General features: G+C 54.4%; 1 protein-coding gene across 2 annotated transcripts; it reads right to left on the bottom strand.

Annotated features, from left to right (window-relative positions):
- Window positions 1-304: 304 nt before the first annotated feature.
- Window positions 305-23,117, bottom strand: AIF1L (allograft inflammatory factor 1 like). 2 transcript variants are annotated; one of them, XM_079926756.1, is made up of 6 exons: window positions 22,990-23,117; window positions 22,749-22,810; window positions 11,504-11,570; window positions 8,900-8,941; window positions 6,453-6,615; window positions 305-3,072 (listed from the first exon to the last, which is right to left on the bottom strand). In XM_079926756.1, the coding sequence occupies exons 1-6, from the start codon at window positions 23,018-23,020 to the stop codon at window positions 2,985-2,987; spliced, it is 453 nt and encodes a 150-aa protein (XP_079782882.1). In that variant the 5' UTR covers window positions 23,021-23,117; the 3' UTR covers window positions 305-2,984. The 2 variants fall into 2 exon arrangements, with proteins under 2 accessions (XP_079782882.1, XP_079782883.1); XM_079926757.1 differs by lacking the exon at window positions 8,900-8,941.
- Window positions 23,118-23,292: the final 175 nt, after the last annotated feature.

The following is a 23,292-nucleotide window of genomic DNA, read 5'->3' as shown; positions in this document are numbered from 1 at the left end:
TCATAAATGCTCTAGGACAGAGATTCTTAACTTGGAACCCATGGGTCAGCTCCGGGAGTGGGGGGGGGGGTGTATTCTGCCACTTACTATTTGATTTTCAGCAAACTGCTTCTCTGCTCCAAGCCTGCTTCTCATTTATCAAACTAGGATGATATAATAGAACCTTACTCATGGGGTTGCTGTGAGGAGTAAAGGCACACAGGACACATTCAGTCGTGTCACTGTATCAGCTAGCTCTTCTGAATTTGCTGACCCCGGAACCACCCCCAAAATACACCAGTCAAGATGTTGATAAGTTTGTCTGTTTTATTTCCAGTCCAGTACCACACATACTCAACACGCACCCGCACACACATACTGCATCCACTTGAACTTGCCCAACACACTCCTTCCTTTTGAATGGCAGGGACAGAGCCATACTCGGCAGTCCCCAAGCTGCTGGTTACATTAGTTAGATTTGGTCTTTCAGAAAGAAGACAGCTGAACTCCTAGAAGCTGAGCCCTTAGCCAGAGAAGTAAGAGTCCTAGAGCTAATAGCCACAACCTGAAATGCATGCAGACCACACCCCCTTTCCAGGGACCACTCTTGAGACCCTCTCCCTCTGGAAGTTGAATTCCAAATGATGAAGGAGCTGGTAAAGTTTCCCCAGGACACTCCCCATCCAATGAGAGAACTCTTTCCTGCCCTTTCTAGAAGCTGGGGACACACCCACTTGCTCTCCTCCCTTAAGAAGGTTTCCTGCAGTCTTGTAAAGTGTGTAACCTGCTGAAATAAGCCTGGTTGGTTCTGTCCTCCTGTCTGAGTGAGGTACAGATCCACTGACTATTATGGGTAGTCAAGGAAGGCATTACCTTGCTCAAAGGTCTCAGCCTGTCCCAGACAGAAGAGGCAGTGGGAAGGGGTGGAGACAGGCAGTTGCTCATCTAAGGATCTCAGGAGAAAAAAAAAAAAGGCAGGGGAGGGAGTGGAGGTGAGATTTTATATTTACAGGGTGGAATGTTCTGCTGGGGTTTAAACTTCAACTAGGCTTATGCATTTGAAGTACCTTCTTAGGCCGAAGATCAGCCAGTCGTGGCCAAATAATCTCGTTCCTGAACTGGTCGAGACCAGTGGATTAACCCAACCTGGCCGTTTCCCCACCCCCTACCTGCTCCACTCCCTGCAGCTGCTGTAAAGTCAGCTCCTTGGCCTTGATTACGGGTCAGAGGAGTCACAGGGAGCTCCCAGGGGCTCCAGCGCCCCCCACAGCTCTCCGCTTCAGGTTTGTGAAGGCTTCTCCAAGACCCTTGCCCAGTGTTGGGCCCAGTTAGGTCCCCCAGGATTGCCCTGCAGTCACCTCATATCCTCCTCTTTCCTAACTTTCATCACCTGGGTCAGACTTCCCTACTAGACTCTAATTCCATGAGTCTGTCCATTTCACTACTGGGTTCTTAGCTCTTGGCCCATAACAGGTGGTTAATAAACATGTTCAATGGATGATGCATCTAAGTCCTGAGTGGGCAGGGGAAGGGACTCCAGAATACAGGTGGGATCAAGGTTGGGGTCCCTGCTGATGCTGCCTCGGAGGCACTGGGAAGGGTGAATCCTGGCCCAGGGCCTCGCCCAAGGGTTGACCTAGGAGACTGCCCCTCTCCGCCCCTTCCCTTGTTTTCATCACTGACTGAGGCATGGGCAGGGCATCTGAACACCTGGGCTCCGGTCCGGATCTTCCATCTCCAGATTGACCCCCGCCCGAGGGCAAGGCACTTAATCCCTGTGGGTCACCACAGTTTCCTCACCTGTGAACTGAGAGGCCTGGCCCAGCTAACCTACAGGGTGAGTCAGGGCTCTAAAACCCTAGTCCATAATAAAAAACACAGGTGACAATCTAATCCCCAAGCTCAAGGTTTTGAGTGATTTGGAAACAGAATGATGAATTAGAGAGACACTGGACATGGCACATGTCAGGACAAAGTGGGGGGACTTAAAGCTTATAATAGTTTGTAAATAAATACCTGTTGAATGACGGAGTGAGTGAATGAATGAATGAATGAATGGTGTAAGGAAGGTGTGAAGGCAAATGGGGAAGCAGAGTCAGGTTTCAAGCAGATTGGGATCAGAAAGGCAACCTATTTCTCAGCTCCTGGCTTAACAGTGGTGCTGCCTCTCTTTGCCGTGAGCATTTAAGTCCTCATCCTCCTATCCTGTAGCCCTCAACATCCTCCCTAAAAGGTGGGACTAGACTGAGCTGAATCCCCTCCCCCAAGGCCCCTGGACCCCCTCTGCCTCTGAAGCCCCAGCAAGGGTCAGGGGGAGCTGCACCCTTCCTCTGAGCTGCCTGTACATGTGTGGCCAGGGGGCCAGGCTAGAGGATTCCTCTGGAACCTTCCTGAAGGGCTCAAATTGCCAAGTCCCTCTCCTTCTCTCTTTCTGTCACCTCACTAAGGATAAGACGAAGTGTGGACTGAGAGGGGACCAGCTGAGGAGGTGGGACATTGTGTGGCCACATCCTGGCCCACCCAAGAGCACTGGAACCACAGAGCTGTCCAAGGATACCCTAACGAGGCCCTGCAGCCTTATCCCGACTCCAGGGTCTTCTGAAAGGGGCAGAGGGCCTCACCAGGGCCAGGCCAGGGTACCAGGACTTAGCTCAGTGACCTGGAAGGACAAACAGTACCAGCTTCAAGTGCGGGAATCACAGGTTTCCAGTCTCCCTGTCCTGGCCCTGCACCCTCTGGTTTTTGGTTTAATGTCAGCCCTTCTGCACAGGGAGGGGAGATGCAGGGAAAAAGAGAAGGAGGCGATCTGGACTCCCCAACCCAGAGCCCCTTTAAGGCAGATAACTTGTGCTATACAAAGAGATCACTGACTCTGCTGACGAAAAAACAAACGCACAACGACCAAACAGAACAAATAAGACACATCGCAATGAGTCGAGAAGGGCAGTGAGATCAGGAGGGAGGCAGAGGAGTGGGGAGGGCGGGGCAGGTCCAGGCGGAGGTCCTCAGGGCAGGCTGGCAATGTCTCTCTCTGGAGGGGGGCCAACTGGCTTGGGGCTGCTCTCGTTGGCTTTTCCTTCAAACATCATGACTCTGGTTCAGAAACGGAGAAAAGAAAGAAAACACAAAACAGGATTAGGACTCCTTTCCTCGTCCAGGGAAAGATCATCCCAGCCCTCACATCTGCAAGGTCCTCCACAGAATGCCCTTGCATCCACTCTCCAGCGAGATTTTCCCAGAAGCCCATGCGGCAACTCCACAGAGGGGGCTGCTAGTCCCATTTTACAGAGGAGAAAGCTGAGACACAAAGGGGCAATGAGACTCGTCCGAGTCACACAGGCAGCCCGAGGCAGGACGACACTCACTCGAGACCTCGGACTTCTAGGTCATGCGCCTTCCCCTGAGCACACTGCCTGGAAGAAGCAGAGCTCGGCTGGGCCGTGGCTCTGCTCAAAACCCCTTCAGATCTTCAAAAACCTCCCACTACTCTGACAGTAAAATCTGGGCAGCAGAAGAGGATGGGGGTTCAAAGTATAGCCTCTGGAGGGAAACTGCCTGGATTTGAATCCCAGCCCTACTCCTTCCCAGCTGGTGACTGCTGCAAGACACTCAACCCCACCGATGCTCAATGTTTCCAACTGAAAGTGAGGATGTCAAAAGCACTTGCATCCTGGAGCTGTTCCAAGTGACAGTGCCCTTCACCCTCTGTACTCCCTCCCTGGGTGGGCTCCTTCAGTCCCTGGCTTTAAATCCCATCCAAAGTGTGATAGTCGGGCTTCCCTGGTGGCGCAGGGGTTAAGAACCTGCCTGCTAATGCAGGGGACATGGGTTCGAGCCCCGGTCCGGGAAGATCCCACATGCCGTGGAGCAACTAAGCCCGTGCACCACAACGACTGAGCCTGCTCTCCAGAGCCCACGAGCCACAACTACCAAGCCAGTGTGACACAACTACTGAAGCCCACACGCCTAGAGCCCGTGCTGCACAAGAGAAGCCACCGTGATGAGAAGCCCGTGCACCGCAACAAAGAGTAGCCCCCGCTCGCCGCAACTAGAGAAAGCCCGTGCACAGCAACGAAGACCCGACGCAGCCAATAAATAAATTAATTAAAAAATAAAATTTAAAAAAACAACAACAAAGCGTGATAGTCCACAAACGGCTTACCTCTGAGCTCCAGATCTGCACAGCCAGTTCCCTCCTCAACCCCTCCCCTTGCGTGTCTAGGGGCTCTTCCAATTCAATACATCAAAACTGAGCTCAATTCCCACCTTCCCCCCTGCTCTTTTCTCAAAGCAAACAGCACCATCACTCAGTTAACTCAGACCCCAGACCTTACAACCATCAGACTCCTTGTCTTCTTTTAAACCTGGAAACAACCCTTCTAGCTCTACCTCCAAAATCACTCCCAACTCTGACAGCCCCTGCCCACCTCCACTACAGCCTCTCCAGGCTGAGAGCCTCATTTCTGACTTGCACAAGTGCACGAGCCTCCTACCGGCCTGCCTGCTGCCACTCTTGTCCCCACCGCAGTCGGAGGGGGCCTTTTAAAAGTCAGCTCCTAGCTTAGAGTACTCCAATGGCATCCCTCCACGGCAGTACGAAATGCTAAATCAACCGTGGCCCACATCACCTGGCCCCTGCCCATCTCTGCAGACTCATCCTTCACTCACTGCACTCCAGGCACACGGGCCTCTGTGCTATTCCTTGAGCGTAAAAGGGCCTCTGCACTTGCCGCTTCCTCTGCCTGGAATGCTTTCCCCTAGATATTCACATGGCTCATTTCTTCGCATCTCCCTCGCGCAGGAGGTCAGATGTCACCTGCTCAATGAGACCCTCTCTGCCTACTATGCCACCCCTCTCTATTCCTCTCGCCCACTTTATTTTTCTTTGTATTGCACTGTTGCAATCTGGTGTTGTGGTTTGTTTTTTTCTGTCTCTTTCCATCAGAATGTAAGTAATTCATGGGTCCCCAGCACCGAGCATAATTCCTGGCACATAGGTGGCGCTTAATAAATATTTGCTGAATGAATGAATGATACAGCTAAGGAGTCACTACGCAGACTAGATGGACCAGATTGGAAGTGCCCAATACATAGTAAATGTCCACTAAATCTTAGGTGTGGTTTTTAATAGCATCACCACTCTTATTGCCACCACCTGGCCTCTCAGGTGCAGCATGATCTGACCTGGACGGTTCTCCCACCACACCTCCTGCCCCATCCCTCCCGACAATAAACACTCCAACCAGACCAGCCTGAACCGTGGGCTTACCAGCAGGTCACCCCGCTTCCCCCTTTGTAAAATGAGACAGGTATATTTTACATTGGTACATGTAAAGAAGTTAATCTTACAGATACACACCACTATATATAAAATAGACAAACAACAAGGATTTACTGTGTAGCACAGGGAACTACATTCAGTATCTTGTAATAAGCTATAATGGAAAAGAATCTGAAAAAAACATGCATATGTATAACTGAATCACTTTGCTGTATACCTGAAACTAACACAATATCGTAAATCAACTATACTTCAATTTTTTTAAGAAAAAGTTAATCTTATCGCATAAAAGCCAAGTGAGTGTCCTTTACAGCTTGAACACATACCATGGGACTCTCCAAGGAATTTCTCTGCTGCTCTCCAGTGGGGAAGTACCCGCAAAGTGTGATTTTGGCCACCATACACTAGGTGTTTGCCGTCAGCCAGGTACTGGGCTAGACGCTTCATGTATATTATCTCATTAACCCTCAGGACAACACTTCATGCAAGATATTTATGACCGGGGCCTCCCTGGTGGCACAGTGGTTGAGAGTCCGCCTGCCGATGCAGGGGACACGGGTTCGTGCCCCAGTCCGGGAAGATCCCACATGCCACGGAGCGGCTGGGCCCGTGAGCCATGGCCGCTGAGCCTGCGCGTCCGGAGCCTGCGCTCCGCAACGGAGAGGCCACAGCAGTGAGAGGCCCGCGTACCGCAAAAAAAAAAAAAAAAAAAAAAAAGATATTTATGACCATCTCTGTCTTATAGGTGAAGGAAAGTAATTTGCCCAAGGTCGTTTCAGTAGCAAGAAATAGCATCAAAATTTGAACAATACCTCCCTTTAGAGCCGGTTTTTGACTCTGTTATGCTCACAACCCCATGGGGTGGTAGAGTCGCTCTACAAACAAGGAAGCTGAGGCTCAGAAGGTTTCAGCAGTGCATTTATCATCATCGTCACCGTCACAGTCGGCCACTTACTGAGCACTGATTCTACCAGAGGTTCTGCTACAGGCTCATTTTGCCTGCAAGGTACATATTAATGTGACCATTTGACAAATAAGAAAATCGTGTTCATCAAAATTAAGCATCTTGCCCAGTAGATCACATAGTGAATTACCTCCTGGCTAGGGACTGGCTGAGACGCCCAAGCCAGGAGCCTCTCCACACACTATGACTTTGCCTCCAGAGGTCCCAGGAGAGGTGGGAGGTACTCACAGCTTGAGGACCGCCGACCGTTTCCCCAGCATCACGTTGACAAAGTCTCGGTAGGAGATGGTGTCGCTGAACCCGCCCGTCACCTCCGAGATCATCTTCTTCATCTCCAGGTGGGTCTTAGGGACCCCAAGCTTCTCCATCATCCTCTTTAAAGACATCAGGTCTGCCGGAGGAAAAGCAGAGCCGTTAAGTGGAGTCAGGGGGCCGGGCTGAGTGGGGAAGCTCCCCTCTGGCACCCCCATGCCCAGAACAAGCCCGGCAGGAGAGTCCATCCCTGGAGACTGCAGTCGACAGCTTTTCTCCTCCAGGGAGAATGAGCCCATCACATCTTCCCTGCTCTCTGCGGAGGCAGTATGGACTAGTGGTTAGGGACTTGGGCTTCTCAAGTCAGACAGACTTGGGTTGGAACCCAGCTCTGCTATTCTTGGCTGTGGGACCTGGGACAAACTACTTAACCTCTCTGAGCCCCTCCTCCCATCAGTGGTAAAATGGGTTGATGGGATCATCTGGAGTGAGGATGCAGCAGAAGCACCTGGCACACAGCAGGTGTCCAGGAACACAGCCTCTCTTCTTCATTCTGTTGTTCTCTCTGCTGCTGCCTAAGGTTCAGGTGACCGTGAGCCTGCGGCTCCAGCTACCCGGGAAGTCACGGCCCAGTGAGGTGGGGTCAGGGAGTCGGCCTGACTCAGGCATCAGGAGTTACTTTCCAGGGCGCGGTGGCAGCTTCTCCCCACCTGCCACTCCCACCCTGCGGTCCCTGGCTCCACCTCGCTGGAAGGGACAGGATGCCAAGAACATCCCGCAGAGCAGGAAAACCAACAAAAGAACAAAATTCAAGAAAAACAAGGGAGGCACCAAAGTCACTACACTCCGAGGAGTTGGTGCCTCTGACCTCCTGGCTCCCAAGACCTGAGGCAATTTCCTTCGGATTGTTCCGTGAACAATGGGTCAGGTCAGCAAAGGACAGTGGGAGTGCGGGTGGAGCAAGGGGCCAATTTTAGGGTCAGGGGAGTAGCGGGCCAGCTCACCGGAGAGGCAGGGCCGGCACGACTGGTGCCAGACCCTTAGGTGCCAGGATGTCCAGGGCATTTCAAAGAAAGCTGGGCAGTGTTCTACAGGAAGAAGTGAAAGGTCTCCTACACGCTGCTGGCCACGCTCTAAATTGGCAAGACCTTTCTGGAAGGCAATTTGGCAAGATGCTTCAAAAGCCTTTGACCCAGAAGGTCTAATTCCTGAGGTTTACTCTAAAGAAATAATCAGCAATGTGGATAATGATTCACGTACAAAGACGTTCTTCACAGGATTATCAATGAGTTAAAACCAGACATCATTTAAATGGGTGATACTAAGGCATTGGTTGAATAAATTATAGTCTGTCCCCAAATGGAATATCATGCAGCCATTAATTATATTTTAAAAAAATGAATTATATGTCAAAATACTAACAATATATTGTACAAAATTTTAAAAGGAGGTCCTAGAATGGTATCGAACGGTGTTTGTGATTAGAACAAAGAATGGGAGGATATAAACCAAAATCTTTATCACAGTTATTTCTGGGAGGTGGGATTGTGGCGATGTATTTTTGTCTTTGTGCTTTGCTGTGATTGCCAAAACGTTTTAGGATGACGATGTATTCATTTGATACATCGCTTTAAGAAAAAAAGGGATAAAAATATTCAAAAAGGAGAAAAATGTGAGAAGACAGAGGAGGGGGAGAAACGCTGGAGGGAGAACCCACTCGGAAACCACAGGCTGGGATCTGGGCCCTGGCTGCCACTTAATGACCACATGCCCCAAGCAGGTCCTTTCACCGTTCTGAGCCTCGGTTTCCTCATCCGTACAATGGGAACAATTAAACCGACCTTGACCGTGTCATAACACTACTGGTGAAGGTCAAGGTATGGTCATGAACATAAGTGCCATGGAAAAGGTGTTTGTCACCCCTAGCGCCTGGACGGCAGGACACAATAAAGGTCTGCTGGAAGAGAGGACCAATGTCCATGGAAGGCCCTTGTCAACTGCAGGACAGTGTTCAAATGGAAGGACAGGCTTGGGGACAAAGGAAATGCCAGCCCCCTGGGCCAGGGTGGCAACAGCCTGAGCATCTCCAGCCCTGAGCTGGGTGGCACCTCTATCCTGAGTCCCGGGAGCACCTGGGGTGGGAGGCTGGGGTGTGGGCAGGGAGCTGGGGTCGGGGAGGGAAGCAGTGGGGAGAGGAGTTTGGGGGGCAGGGGATCCAGGGTGAAAGGCAGACAAGTTCAAGGCCAGCTTGGCTGGCCTGGCCCATCGGGGAAGCTTCAGTCGGTGCTTGTCATCCTCAAAATATAGCCCCAGGCCGCTCACCCATGCAGGCGAGTCAGTGGGGTTCTCTGGACGCCCACACCCCCTACCCACGGAGCACTCTCCCCCACCCCACCCGCCGGCTCACCCAAGGCCTCACTCACCAATCTCGCCCTCATTGTTCAGGTCAAACTCCATGTACTTCTCTGGAAATCACAGAGCAAAAACTGGCATTAACTGGGAAGCAGGGCTGCCCCCTGCAGGGTCCCAGGGACTCCCTTGAGGGCAGCTGGCTGGGTCCCCAGGGTGCCCACACCATCCTCCTCACCCCACGTCGGGGTCTTGACACAAGTCCCGTCATTCCTCTGGGGAAAACTATTGTCTCTGGGAAAAGGGCTTGCCCACCTGCATCACCTGCTCACAGGCACCATGGAGAAAGGTGCCCGGGGGCCACTCTGACCCTGTACCAAGAAGGGCAGCGGCTTCCCCCCAGGCCCCCAGTGTGGGCTGGCTGCATCCGAATCGGCTGTAAAGTGACCAGAATAAATTCCCGGCCCTGGAGATGCAGATCTGCAGGATCTGGGAGGCAGAAATTGGTGTGTTTTCAGAGTATCTCAGGCGATTCAGATGGGCAGCTAGGTGTGAGAACCCCCAATTTAAGAAGTCCCTGTAGTTCTGAACTTTTGGTGGCAGGGGGGCGGTCATGGCTACCACTGAGAATCTGATGCTCTCTCCGGAGAAATGCCCGCAGACCTGCCCTTGACTACAAAGCGACACATACAGTGCCTGGGGCGCAGAGACCCTCCCCGCAAACCTCACCTGCAGACTTTGAGTTAAACCTCCCTGATCAAGGGGTCGGAGCAACGAGCTTGGTGTCTCCTGACCAGGCAGTGGGGGCAAACAAGTCGTGCGGCCTTGAGTAGCCACAGGGTCTATTCTGCACCAGCAGCCAGCACGAGAAAGCCAAGGTCCTGCCAGTGACCCTTGAGCCCAGGCTTGCCGCCCCTCTGCCTGGCATGTTCCTCCCGGGCATTCTCAGGGCCCCTCCTCACGCCTTCAGGGCCCCCAAGCCTTTTTAACTGGGCACCGTCAGTCACCCCCGCAAAGCACCTGCTACCATGACACACTTTCTACTTCCTTGCTCTCTCGTCACCACCCCTCCCCCACTAGGACACGGGCTCCTTTGGCCAGGGGCCGTCTTGTGTGTTCTCCATTGTGTACCCAGGCCCCAAATGGCCTGGTGCCTAGTAAGGCTCATTTGGAGATCAAATGAGTGAATGGTTTGAAACCTCCGTAGTCCCTTGGCTTCCAAGGTAACCTCCTGTGGTCCCAGGATGGACCCTTATCCTGCAGCCCAATGAAGACAAGGAGAATGGTCGTTAGACCCCTGGGACCTCTGTCCCTCCTCTCAGAGCCACCTCTGAAGAGTGACCCTATTGGTATCCAGGGAGAAGGGAAAGGACTGGCTGCTCCTGCTTTGCACTGGGAGGGGAAGGTGCAGAGGGATGGGGCAGGGGAACCAGCCAGGGGTGGGCGTGTCTTTGTTCTAGTTCTTTTTTCTTTTCTTCTCTTTTCTTTCTTTTCTTTTCTTTCTTTCTCTTTCTTCCTTCCTTCCTTTCTTTCTTTCTCTTTCTTCCCTCCTTCCTTTCTTTCTTTCTTCTAGTTCTTTTCTTTCCTTCCGTCTTTCTTTCTTTCCCTCTCTTTCTCTTTCTCTTTCTTTCTCTTCCTTCCTTCCTCCCTTCCTTCCTTCCCATGTAAAAAGCACCATTGTGTAACGGTGACAAGCAGGGGATTTGGAGTGAAACCAATATGGGTATAAGCCCCAACTCTGCCATAGGTGAGCTGTGTGACCCCAGGCAGATGACCCCACCTCTCTGAGCCTGAGTTTCTTCATCTGTAAACTAAAGCTTCCACCATCTCCCTCCTGGCTGGATTGGGATGAGGCAGGAAGATCGCAACCCTGAACACAAGGTCATGCTCAGCAAATGCTTAGCCACTGGTGTCCTGCCTGAGGATGGCTACGTTATAAGCGGTCTGAGGAGCATTGGCAGGTTCCTTGCCCTGGAGCAGGGAGGGTGTCCACGTTGCCAAGACTCTGGGGGGGGAGGGGGGACGCAGCCTGGAGGATGTTCACGTGGTCCCCCAGCGCGCCCAGGGCCCCCGCAGCGCGAGTGCATCTCCCGGACAGGAAAGGTGGGTCTGTCCCACTCCTTATGTGCACAGCTCCTCTCCTTTCGAGCCGCTGGCTGAGAACCAAGCGCCAGGGCCCGGAACAGAAGGACCTTTATGCCGCCCCCTCCCCGCGCGGACTCCCGGGCCCTGTTTTCTTTTCATCCTGTGCTGCCGAGATTCAATGGGCAGAAACTCTGCCCCCTGCCCCACTGTGGTGACACAAACGTCCATTCTCCGCAGGGGCTCCCAAGATGCTCCACCGCGCAGGGGGAGAGACAAGGGCTGCTACAAAGAGCTGATTGTGTGCTGGGGCCCCGGGAGCGAGCAGGGCCTGGGCAGGGGCGGGCAGGAGCCAACCTGAGCCCTGCTGGGCAGCAGAAGGGACGGAAGGGCAGGGCCGGCCGGGGCCCGCAGGCGAGGGACGAGGGGCCTGTGCCCCCAGGCTGGGCATCCCGTCTCACAGCCCGTCGGGAAGAGGGGTATTGTGGATGCAACACGGGTGCAGCCTGCCCCTGCGGGCGAGGATTTGTATAAGGGGGTGGAGGGGCCCACCCAGCTCTCCTGGGTGGGGGGGTGGGCAGCCAGCCCCAGCTCACCTTTAAAGGCTGCAAGTTTTTCCGGCAGATTCTCTTCATCACTGTACTTCTGGTCACAGAGGAACTCCTACAGAGGAGAGAGGACAGCACTGAGCAAGGGGTCAGCAGGCAGAACTCACCAACACACAGGCCCACTGCCCATCGCCTCCTCTCCCGCCAGGTGGCTGGGCTTGGCCACGCAGGGCAGTGGTAGTCCTGGCCTCCTGTCAACCCCCAGAGGCGGATGGGTACAATCCACCCCATGGGTAGGAAGTTTGCTCAGCAGCTGGGGGTGGGGCCCAGAGGTTCCGCTGTAGAAGACTAAACACCTTCAGTCAACCTCTGAATTACGGGTGCAGGGACCTGGGCTTCCCCCCAGGGCACCCCGGCTCCAAGATGCATGAAGCCATGAGCAACCAAAGACACGTGGCTTGGCCCTGGCATTAAATTCTTAGGTATGTGACCCTGAACAAACTGATCCCTCTCTGAATCTCTATTGCTTTATCTGCCAAATGGGTATAACTATCATAGCGTCTTCTTGCATGAGAATCCAAGGAGAGTGTTCAGTAAGCAGCAACTGCTATATTATTATTATTAGTCTCTCTCTAGTCAGAAAATAACTGTCCACTGCTTGAGAGGTCACTTACCCTCTCACCTGTGTCCTCACCTGTAAAACAGGGCCCACCTTCCCCTCAGATGCTTGGAGAGACTCAAATGAGTCTTTGCAGAACCAGATAGAGTTGAGAGGAGATGGGAAGGGACTAACAACAGCCCCCAGAACGAAGCACTAACCCACATGGTCGCTCCAGATCTCTCAGTGGGCCCAAGAGGTGGCAACTATTATTACTCCCATTTTACAGATGAGGAAACTGAGGTTCACAGAGCCAGAACTTCAAGTTAGCTCAGTCTGACTTTAGAGCCTGCATCTATCTTTAACCCTGACACTTAAAGATGGGCAGTGAGCAGGTATTCGCCCGGCTTTAAAACAAAAAACTAACAATTAGCACTTGCTAGGCTGGGCGCAGTGGCCAGGTATCTTACTTGCCTTGTTGCTAATCTTTAAGCGTCCCTAGAACCTGCATTCAGATGAGGAAACAGAGGGTGTGTTCCCATCCTGGCACCAGAGTCCACAAATCCCCTCTACTTCCCTGGACCTTGCTTTCCTCATTGAGTCAACTGACATGGCTGTGACTCCTTCATTCCTTCAACAGTTTTTGAGGAACCACAGTATACACTGCTCTATTCTAGGCATCCAGGGAGCAGGTGAGACCAAGGTGAATAAGACAAGGTCCTTATCCTAAAGGATAATTTTAGGATAAATTTAAATTTTATCCTAAAATTACAGGAAGTCCCTGTTTAAAATGACGTTAGGGACTTCCCTGGCGGTCCAGTGGTTAAGGCTTCACACTTCCACTGCAGGGGACACGGGTTCGTTCCCTGGTCGGGGAACTAAGATTCTGCATGCCACGTGGCACGGCCAAAAAATAAATAAATAAAATAAAATAAAACAAAACAAAATGATGTTAAATGTTATCTAGGTCTAACTAATACACAGTTTGAAGGACCCTTCTGCCCCTCCCTAATCCAATTTCTTTTCCTTCCCAGAGGTAATCATTATGCTGAACTTGGTTTTTCTACCATTCTCTTGAATGTTTTTCCTACTATGACCAGGCCAACCAAAGACATCTTATAAGTGAATTTTGAGGGGTTTAAAAAAATTCTAATTCTAAATTTTAGAACATTCCATACAAATATGTACTTGTAGTTCAATAAATGATCTTTTAAATGAAAAAAAATTTATCTGGGTCAATCACTCAATATGTTTCTAAATTCCTGCCGTCATTTCCCACTAAATGATGACCAGGTCTGTACTTACACATCTCCTAGGACAGGGAACTCACTACCTCTCCAGTCACTGTAAATGGAAGGTAGAATGGGACAATGACAAGAACCTAAGTGAGGATGAAGCCCTCTGGGTTTGGATCCTCAGCCCCCTCCTTACTAGCCGTCAAAGGGGCTCACGGGTACCCACCTCCTCAGGCACCTACCCCTCAGTCGAGACAACCCACTGCGGGCAGTTAGCACCTGGCTCGAGCGTCCGTGCTCAGTAAACAGTAGGTACAATTCCGTGTAGGGCAGAATCTGATCCCTTCCAGGGTTCAAGTTCCTCCACACTAACTCAGCACCCTTTGACTGAGTAGAAGGAACCCCCCGCCAATGTGGCTTCCCTCGCTGGGTCAGGGGGCCTCTGATAGCCCCCTTGCTTTTGGCAGGCACTATGTTATCCCACTCAATCCTCACAGCCACTGTTATCTGATTTTACAGGTGAGAACAGGAGGACCAGAGAGCTAATAACATGTCCAGGGTCCCCAGGTCCTGGGGAAGCTCAGGGTTGGTTTGGAACCTGTGTCCATCAGACTCCAGGGCCCATGGGGTCCAGCTGGCTCGGCCACAGCCTCACTCAGAGCCTCATTACCGTGTGCCATGCACAGCCCTGCCTGCGCTTAGCTCCACGGAGCTGGAACCTTCCCCTGCAGCCTGGAAGGCTGCCCTCCTGTCGGCTGGCTCTGTCTGTCCTTCCCTTCCTCTTGGCTTCCTCTCGTAGGTCTTCTCCACTGAGGCCCCCACCCCCATTCCCTGACCAAAAGTAGGGCAATTAACTCTTGTCTGTGACCCTGAGCAACCCAGGCACCTCCTAGGGTCACAGATCCCATGTCTGTCCAGCGGAGGTACAAATTGGCCAATGGTTCCCAGACTCTGGGGTGAAACAAAGAAACATTTCCAAAAAAAACAAAAGCATGGGGGAAGGTGCTAATATTGGGCTTTCAAGATTTTATTTTGCCAGGTAAAGACTTGAAATGATGACCATGGACTGTTGCCACGAGTTCAGAAAAGGATATTTCGTAAAAGTAGGAACTTCACCATCTCCGAAGTTTTAAGTAGAACCCATTTAGCCTACGTTCAACTCACCACATTGTCCCTATGTTCCCTTCACTTCACCACATTAGGAACTGGAAAGCCTTCCTGGGGAGGCACAAGAACCCAGGTAAGGCTCAACATCTGGGAACCTCTGGGGAAAGACCTGGGGGTCCTCCAAGTTCCCAGGCTCTGGTGGACCCGAAATCCCCCACCAGCCTGGAGCCTGTCTGTAATAGACACTGATCACCTCTAGGGATCCAGACAGATTGGGTTCGAGGGCTAGGACATGGTCCTGGGTCTTGGAGACAAATGAGACACAGACAGAGACAGACAAGAGCTCAGCCGAAGCCACAGGGTGCTTGATAGCCACACCCCTCCCTGGACCTGACCCCAGGACCGTGCGCTCGGCAGCCCCGGGGCTTCCAGGATTATTGTCTTTTCGCTGATGAAGCCGGTTTTCTCCTTAGCACCAATCACCATCTAACATGGTATTTCATTTTTGTCCCCAACTCCCCACCCCTCTCCACCAGAGTGGGCGCCTCAGCCACCCTGACCTCCCTTCTGTGCCTCTCCCACGCCAGGCGTGCTCCCACCATGGGACCTTTGCTCCAGCTGTGTGCCCTGCCTGGAGCGCACATATCTGCATGTCACCTCCTTCAAGTCTTTACTCAACTGTCACCATCTCAATGAGGCCAACCCCATCCACTCTGTCCACTGGAGTCCCCTCCTCCACTTCCAGTCCACCTTAAGATAACACCTTTTATACCATGATGAGTCATCTCCTAACACAATTTACAGTGTAATTGCTTATTAAGGGTGTTGTCCATTATCTGTCTTCCCCTGCTGGGTTCTGCATCGTAGGTGCTCAATAAATATTTGCAGGAAGGGTCAATGGATTGAGACTCGGAAAGGATGAACAACTTGCTCATCAAGGAAGCACAGCTCACAGGTGGCTGAGCTGGGATTCAGCTCCACTGCAGAGGCCGCTTGGGTTCCCTCCCTGCAGAGAGCTGGGGAGTAGAAGTGACCCAAGGAAGTGGGTGTTGGAAGGATGCTGAGAGGAGGCAGGTCCTTGGTCACAGGACACATCCAGGAGGATGTGTTTACTGTCTCTGCCCCACGGATGCCTAGCACCCAGCAGTGTCCAGCGTACAGTAGGTGCTCAATAAACATTACCGAATGAATGGAGAATACTGCCGTCCAGCCCAGAATGACTTTCTCCACTCTCAGCCCTGCAACGGAAAGGCAGCTTTGCAAATGCATGTGTGTGTGTATGACAGAGGCTGGAGAGGCCTCAGAGATTGGAAACACACATTTCCTTAGAGCCAACAGAGACAAATGCTTGAGCCACAGAGTGACCGGGGGTGGGAGAAGCAGCTGACTCGTTCACGTGTGGGTGGGCAGCTGTGTGGACCAGGGGGCCGGGGAGGCAGGAAGGCGGGTGGCAGGCACAGGAGCTCCACTGGCTGGGCTGCCAGCTCCCACCCCACCTCCGAGCTTTGGATTCCTGGTTCCTGCTCATGCACAGCCCACAGCTTCCTCCCTCCAGGGGTCCTCCCCCCATATCCTAGCTCAGCCTCAGGGCACAGCCACGCCCACTGGGCGGATCCCTTGTACCCGCCCCGCCCTGCCCTAACTCTGGGCCCCCAGGCAGAGGAGATGGAGCTAGAAGTCACTCCAGATGTTTGGAAGAAAAACAAAAGCAGAAACAAAAAGAGGGCAAACTGGAGCCAGAATGCCTAGGTCTGAGCACACTTAGTGCTGTGTGAAAATGACTTCATTTACCTGTGCCTCAGTATCCTCATCGGTAGGAAAGATAAAAGTATTAACCACATAGGCTTGTCCTGAGAATTACAGTACGTAAGCAAACAGATCTGAAGTGCTTAACACAGTGCCCGGCACTTAGTAAATGTTAAATAAATGTTAGCCATTTATTATTATTATCGGCTAACATCTATATACATTCAGTCCACTTACAACCCACAGCTCATCATCCAGACCATCACTGACTATTAAATAGATTAGGAAGGAAACCCCTCCCCTAACTTAGGCTGGTTATGGTTGCTCTCTCTCCTTTTTGGGTATTCCCATTTGACAGATGGGACAACTGAGGCCCAGAGAGGTTGCTCAACTTACTAAAGATCACAACGTTTTCACAATTCAAGGTCTATCTCCCTTCACCATCCCAGCTCCCTCCCTGCCCCAAACAAGGCCTGGCCACAGGTTTCTGGGCAAAGAAAGTCAATACTGGGAGTTACCTTTCCTCTTGGGCAGAAAGATGTTATTCCAGAGGCCAGGGAACCACTTTATAGCCCTCTAGGGGCATGGGGGTGTGTGTAGATGGTTTATTCTAGCCCCTCTCCCACTCCAACCCACCGTCCCAAAAGACAAGTTTTTCAGGCTGTAGAAACTGCTGTCAGGGCCTCCAGGTATGAGGGATGCAGGGGTCCCCTGGGCTCTGAGAGTGGCAAGTCTAGAGGCCTTGGTGGCCTGGTCAGTCCCTGGCAAAGAACCAGGAAATGCAAGCAGGGAGGAGCCTGGGGTTGAAAACAGGAAGCTCTGAACCAGGCAGTCGCTTCTCAAGCCAGTGTCCACAGGCCAGGCCCAGGGAGGCGGCAGAGCTGTTCCAACATCCACCCAGTCACAGAACCCAGAAGGGACTCCTCAGAGCATCCGGCTTGCTCTCTTTGTCCAACAGCTGGGGAAACTGAGGCCCAGAGGGCAAGGTCTTGATCAAACCATCCTTCCTCTAGGCAAGTACAGGGCGTGCAAGGCAGAGGGACAGGGCAGGGAGGTTGACTCGGGCTGCCAGGGTTCAAATCCCAGCTCCAGCACTTACTAGCTCTGTGGCCCTGGGCGACTTGCCTTACCACTCTGGGCCTTAGTTTCCTCATCTGCAAAATGGAATCATAAAGATAGAACCTCCTCACTGGGTTGGCGTAAAGATTAAATGAGCGAACTGCATAGAAAGAGCCTGGCTCCTAGTATACTTACTAACGGTTAGCGATTATCACTGTGCGTTTGGATCGCCCAAACTCAAGCCACGCCGAGAGACGACTCTTGGGGAAAGGCAGAGAAGAGACCCACCCACAACTTTCTTTGTCCCCTACTGTGCCACGAAGTCCTCCTGGTGAGTCTTGACCCTCTGGTCATTCCTCCTCGAGGACAAACTTTGTTTTGTCCTTGGATACCTATGGCTGAACTGGTCGTGACTGGCCATCCACGGAGGGCAGAGTGCACCCATCTCAGCCCCGAGGGACGGTGCCTGCAGCTGCACGGGCTCACTGCTGCCTCTCTTGGTCATCTGCAACCTCCGATGCACATCAGAGACTCCCCCCACCCCGAGAGCCCCGTCCAAGTGCTCATGACCAGGAGGGGCTATTTCCCCAACCAGCAGAGGTTGGCAGCCCCTGCTGTGTCCTGGCCTCCAGAACTTTGCCACCTGCCTGCACCCCCCAACGCCCACCCTGACTTAACTCTCTTTCTGGGCTGCTACCTCTAGCACCTGCTCCTGGCCCTCCAGGCTTGCCTTTATGAATTAGCCGCAGCAGAATTTTAGGGCTGGCAGATAAGCACCATCTCGGAGGCCATCCAAGGGGCTGGCGGCTGAAGCCTTGGGGGAAAACCCCAAGGACAGGCAGCACGATGCCTGGCCGTGTGGCCTCTGATGCAGCCCACAGGCTCTTAAAGGGCCAGGGCCAGGCCATAGACGCCCAGCCCGGTGCCTGGCGTGTAGCAGGAGCCTGTAACGTGCACCCACGAGGACAGCAGGCTCACATTCCCCACGGCAGCTCTGGGGCCTCATCCGGACGCTGTGCCCTCGCCAATAGATGGGGCAGCTGGAGAAAAACACCCCCACTGACTACACAAATGAAGCAGACCCTGCAGAAATTCCATCTCCAGCTTCCTGCGACATGGCCACACCGAGGTCGAGACTGGTTGGACCTGCGGGGACACTGAATCCTCAGAAGCTCACGTGGCCCCTTATCACCATCTCCCTTATAATATATTAAGGAAGAGCAAGAGAGACGGGTGCCCGGCGATGCCAGCTGGGCACATTCACCTGGGCAGGGACAGGGTGGCACTGCCAGTACACAGGAAAAGAGACACACCTGTGTAGTGCCTGGGTCAGGTCTCAGAGGTCCCCCACTACTGGGGGAAGGGCTGGGGACAAGCCTCACCCCAGGTAGAGATATCCAGCCTGCCGTACCCAGTTCTTCCCAGCACAGGTGCCACGTGGGTTCTGAAATAACCATCAGGCACCGAAATGCTACAGGGAATGCTGAGTGCCCTTCATTCGACCTAGGACGGCTGAGAGGGCAGGACAGTAGCCAGAGATCCTTATCCACATAAGCAAGAGAGGCCTGTGTCACAGCGAGGCCACAGCCACCTGGTGGACAGGGGCCAGGGCGGGCCAGGGGCAGCGTCCGGAGACAGAATCCCAGCTGTGTCACTTCCTGGCTGGGTGACTTCACCTGGCTGAGCCTCTGTTTCCTCATCTGTAAAATGGGAGGCTTAGTAATCCTTGTCTCATGGGGAAGTTTACAGACTCTGGCTGGGCATCTATCTAATCCAGTGTTCCATTGAGAGGAGTCAGTGAGATGATTTACGTCAAGTGCCAGGTCCGGAGCAAAGGCACCACTCATGCTGTTTTGTTAAAGATCCTGGCCTCTGGCGGGTGCAAAGCCACGGCTCTCACCATCCTCCAGTGTCTTCCTGCTCCATTCCAAGGCTAAGGGCACTCTGAGGGGCACCCACCCAGCCCCACAGCTTCCCCCTGTCCCTGTGGGAAGCTGGAGGGAATTTGTCCCGTTGCCATATAAGGCCGGCCCCGGCTGGCCCAGGGTCACCTGCCATGCCATCAGGGCGCGGGGAATGTCAGCTATGTGGGGGAGTAGGAGACGCGCGCCGGTCCTGCCCGCTCCAGTGGTGCAGAGCACGCGCGAGCACGCACGCGCGCGCACACACACAGCCCGGAGGTGGGGCGGGCACATACGGAGGAGCCCCAATCGAGGCCAGAAATGGAGAGAAGAGCCTGGGTTCAAGTGTGGCTGTTTAAACCCAGGCAATTTACTCAGGCCCTCTGACGTCTCCTGCAAAATGGGAACAGACACTCACAGGGTTGGAGTGCACATCCGACGAGATAATGTCTGAAGCACGCCTGGCACACTGCCTGGCACACGCCAAGGGCTCAGAAAATGAGAGCAAAATCTAGAGTGAAACCCAAAAAAAGTGCGTTTTCATACAGCTCCACCAGGACCTTTAGGTCCACCCAACTCCCCTTCTATTTTGACTCCTGAATCCCTTATAAGCACGATAGCCAAGACTGAGCTACCCTGCTGCCCTCTGGAAGCTGGCCCATCCCAGCGGGGAGAAAGGCCCCAGAGGAACGGTTGGCCCAGAGAAGCCTCCAGAGCTCATAGCCAGGCTGGGCTCTGCCCCAGGCAGCAGCCACAGCGGTGCCCAAGCACATACAGTGAGTCACGGAGCCCCATCCTTCACGCCTTCTGGCTTCCACGGGACCACTGGGGCAGCTGTTCAGCCCAGCCCCCCGGAAGCCCCCCTCCAGTGGGGCAGTGAAGCTGCAGCCCAAAGGCAGGCAATCTGGACTGCCAACGTGGTTCCCTCCAGAATCCTCCACCCAAGGGAACTTCCACCATGGCCGTGGCCGTGGGTAAAACCGACTCAGACCCTCAAACACAGCGACTCCCTGAAGTGTCTGCAAGGAGCTTCCGTCTGTTCATCTCCTCCGATTGTTGCAGGGACTTAGAGCAGAGCAGGGGTCTCTGCTCCCATTTCAGACACGGGAAGATAAGATTTTGCCCGACAAAGGGGTCTGGTCCAGGCCGAGCAGCCAGTCTACCTCAGACCTTGCCCCTGGGTTTCCACTCCCACACTTTTAAGTCCCAAACAAACCAATGATAGCAATCAAGACAGCAGCCCGCTCTCCTGTGTGCTTTACATAGATTATCTCCGCCGCAAAATCACAACAAACCTGCTACCATCACCTCAAGTGGCTTGCCCAAGGTCACAGAGCCAGTGAACAGCCCCCTCTGCCCATGACTCTAAACTGTGGTGGGGCCACCCTGACCTGCTGTGGTGGGAAGCAGCTCAAGCTTCTGGTTTGAGCCTCCTTCCTCCGGGAGCCCAGAGCCTGGGTCCCAGCAACCTGACAGTAGCCCGGGCTCACACGGTGGGTCTCAGAGTAGCATCCAGTCGGGGAAAGGACGCTAGGCTGGAAGCTCTGTCACCGGCTTCGGTGTGGCCTTGGCCAGCTGCTTGCCCTCTCTGGGCGTTGGGGTCCCGAGGTGGTTGGACACAGCCCCCTCTTGTTCACCTTCCCCAATCTCAGCGCTATCCAGACCAGCCCCAGAGAGCCACAGCCCCTCCCCTTTCGCAGCCAAGCCAGTACACCTCCCAAAACAGCCCTGTGGCCTCACCTCCACACCCCACCTAACCCCCCATCCCCCCAAGGGCAGGGTTGGCATGGAAAGTCCCACACACTCTCAGCTCCTCTGGTCTGTCCAACTACAATCCCCTCTCCCCCATCTCCAGCTGTCTCTGGCCCGGGGTCCTCTGGCTGTGGGTGGATTCAACTGGCTTGGAACCCAGCCTGCTGAGTGGCCCAGGGGGCTGTATGAGGTCAGGGTTCCAGGCTCCTGTCCAGAGGACCAAAGCAGCCAAGACCAAGGCTGAGCTGGCCGCAGAGTGAACTGGGGGGGAGCCCAGCAGCCTGGACCCCCGAGAGCCCCAGCCAGACGCCCAGGCTCCCTTTCAGCTGTGCTCAAGATGGCACTAAGAGGCCAGATGAGGATGGCGATGAGGAGGCCAGAGTTTACCTGGAGGGACCCTGGGGTCCCCAGAACCCTCCATGGGATTCCTACGGCCAGTGGAATGAAACCAGGCAGGCTGCCTAGCTCTAGGCAGTCCAAGGAAATCAAGGAGCGAATAAAGACTGCAAGCCCCTGTCGAGAGTTATACTACAACCGTGCTGCCAACCGTGGACCCACCTCCACATGGACTCCACCAGGGCCCTGCTGACCCTCACCAGCTTTCCACTTTGGGACTCTGAGCTGGGTGCCCAGTGGCCCGGGGGAGCCTGCAGGGGAAATGTCCAGCCTTGTTTCACTGGGCAGAATCATGGAAACCTGGAGACATCCTCCTCAAGAAGTAATCCTAGTACCATCCATGGAGGTCTTCTCTTGTACTAGATGCTGGACCAATCACGTAACGTGCCTTCCCTCACGGAGCCCTCACGGAGACCCCGGCTCTGTGATGAGAGGTCCTCGCTGGGGACCACAGAGCTGGTACATAATGGAGACCAGATCTGAGCCCCAGTCTTGCTGTGCTGCCTTTGAGTTTTGGCCAATCCAGGCAGGCCCTAACAGTTTTCCATATCTTCTAGAATTTAAATGGTGGGTTTTTTTTGTGGTATGCGGGCCTCTCACTGTTGTGGCCTCTTCCGTGTGCTCTGGACGCGCAGGCTCAGCGGCCATGGCTCACGGGCCCAGCCGGAGCTGCATGTGGGATCCTCCCGGACCGGGGCACGAACCCGTGTGCCCTGCATCTGCAGGCGGACTCTCAACCACTGCGCCACCAGGGAAGCCCATTTGAATGGTGTTTAAGCAAGGTCTAAAACGTCCCATTGTGTGCCTGGCAACAGCCGGATGGATTTCTTTTTAGAAATCCACTAGGATCAGGATGAAAAGCACCAAGTCTCTAAGGCAACCTTTCCTAAAAGCCTGAGTGAGAAGGAGTTGTGTGTGTGTGTGTTTGTGTGTTGGGGGGTGGGGAGAGGCAGGAGGCCAACCTTTTTTTGGGTGGAGCGAGCACTGGCCTGTGAGTCTGGAGCCCAGGGTTCTAACTGCAGCCTGACCCAGACTTGCTGTGCCATCTAGGGGCAGCCCCCTCACCTCTCTGAGCCTCTCTTCCGTCCCTCGCTGTAAAACTGGGAATTACTCGAGACACCAGGGGTCCCTTCCAGCGCCAAGTCCCTGCAGCTGGTCCCAGGCCGGCTCCTGGGGAGCCCGGGGCCGGTGGGCCGGGCTGGCATCAGAGCTCCCGGGAGGGCCCTACCTCCCTAGTCTATGAGTAACAACTTGCAACCCGAGACCAGAGGGTGGTGGACGGGGTGGAGGGGGACCTACCTGGAGGCACAGGGAGGGGCTGGAGGAAAGAAATCGGGGGAAGCCCGGGTGAAGGAGAGGAAGGGGGGTTGACTTTGCGGCAGGCACAGCCGCGCAGACGGAGGTGGGACCCGCGGAGCGCTGGGAGCTTTAGGGCCGACTCGCCAGCTGCCCTCGGAGGCGGCGGGGCTGGAAGAGCGAAGGCGGCGGCGCGCGCTTACCCGGTTGATCTCGGCCAGCCTCCTCTCCTGCCGGGCTTTGAGCAAACCGAACGCTTTCCCTCCTGGAGGAGACAAAGAGGCGGCCGGGGAAGTGGGGGTCTCCCCGGGCCGCGCGCCCTCGGCTCGCGCCCGCTTCCCGCGCGCGGCAGACCCCACCGACCGCCCCGTGCGCACAGGTGGCGGGCGGGGGACACCGGGTGTGGGCAGGGGCGCGGGACAGCGTGGGGACAGCGGCGCCTACCTTGGAACCTGTTGCTGAGCGCGACCGACATGGTGAGCACCGGGCTTCCGCCGGCTCGGGGCTTCGCGACCGCGGCGAGGACGAGGAGGAGGGGCGGGCGCCTGGTCCGAGCTCGCGCGGCGTGTGGCGGTGGGACCGAGGGGCGGAGGGATGGCGCGGGCGGCCGGACACTCCCCTCCCTCCCACCCCTCCCGACCCGCCTCCCCTCTCCTCCCCTCCCCGCCGCCCGGCATCAAAGCGGCTATTATGCTGGACGCCGAGCCCGCCGCTGGCCCCTCTGCTGGAGGACGCGGAAAATGCACG

Source organism: Stenella coeruleoalba, assembly GCF_951394435.1.
Source record: "Stenella coeruleoalba genome assembly, chromosome: 7".
Lineage (NCBI taxonomy): Eukaryota > Metazoa > Chordata > Mammalia > Artiodactyla > Delphinidae > Stenella > Stenella coeruleoalba.
The sequence above is the reverse complement of the archived record's forward strand: the minus strand, read 5'-3'. Positions and strand labels throughout refer to the sequence as shown.

Bases quoted from the DNA above. Each gene is read 5' to 3' on its own strand.
- AIF1L (XM_079926756.1), bottom strand. From the start codon at position 23,020: ATGTCGGTCGCGCTCAGCAACAGGTTCCAAG. The intron at 22,811-22,989 runs GTAGGCGCCGCT...TGTCTCCTCCAG, and splicing joins GCTCAGCAACAGGTTCCAAG to GAGGGAAAGCGTTCGGTTTG. The intron at 3,073-6,452 runs GTGAGTACCTCC...TTTCTGAACCAG, and splicing joins CGGTCGGCGGTCCTCAAGCT to AGTCATGATGTTTGAAGGAA.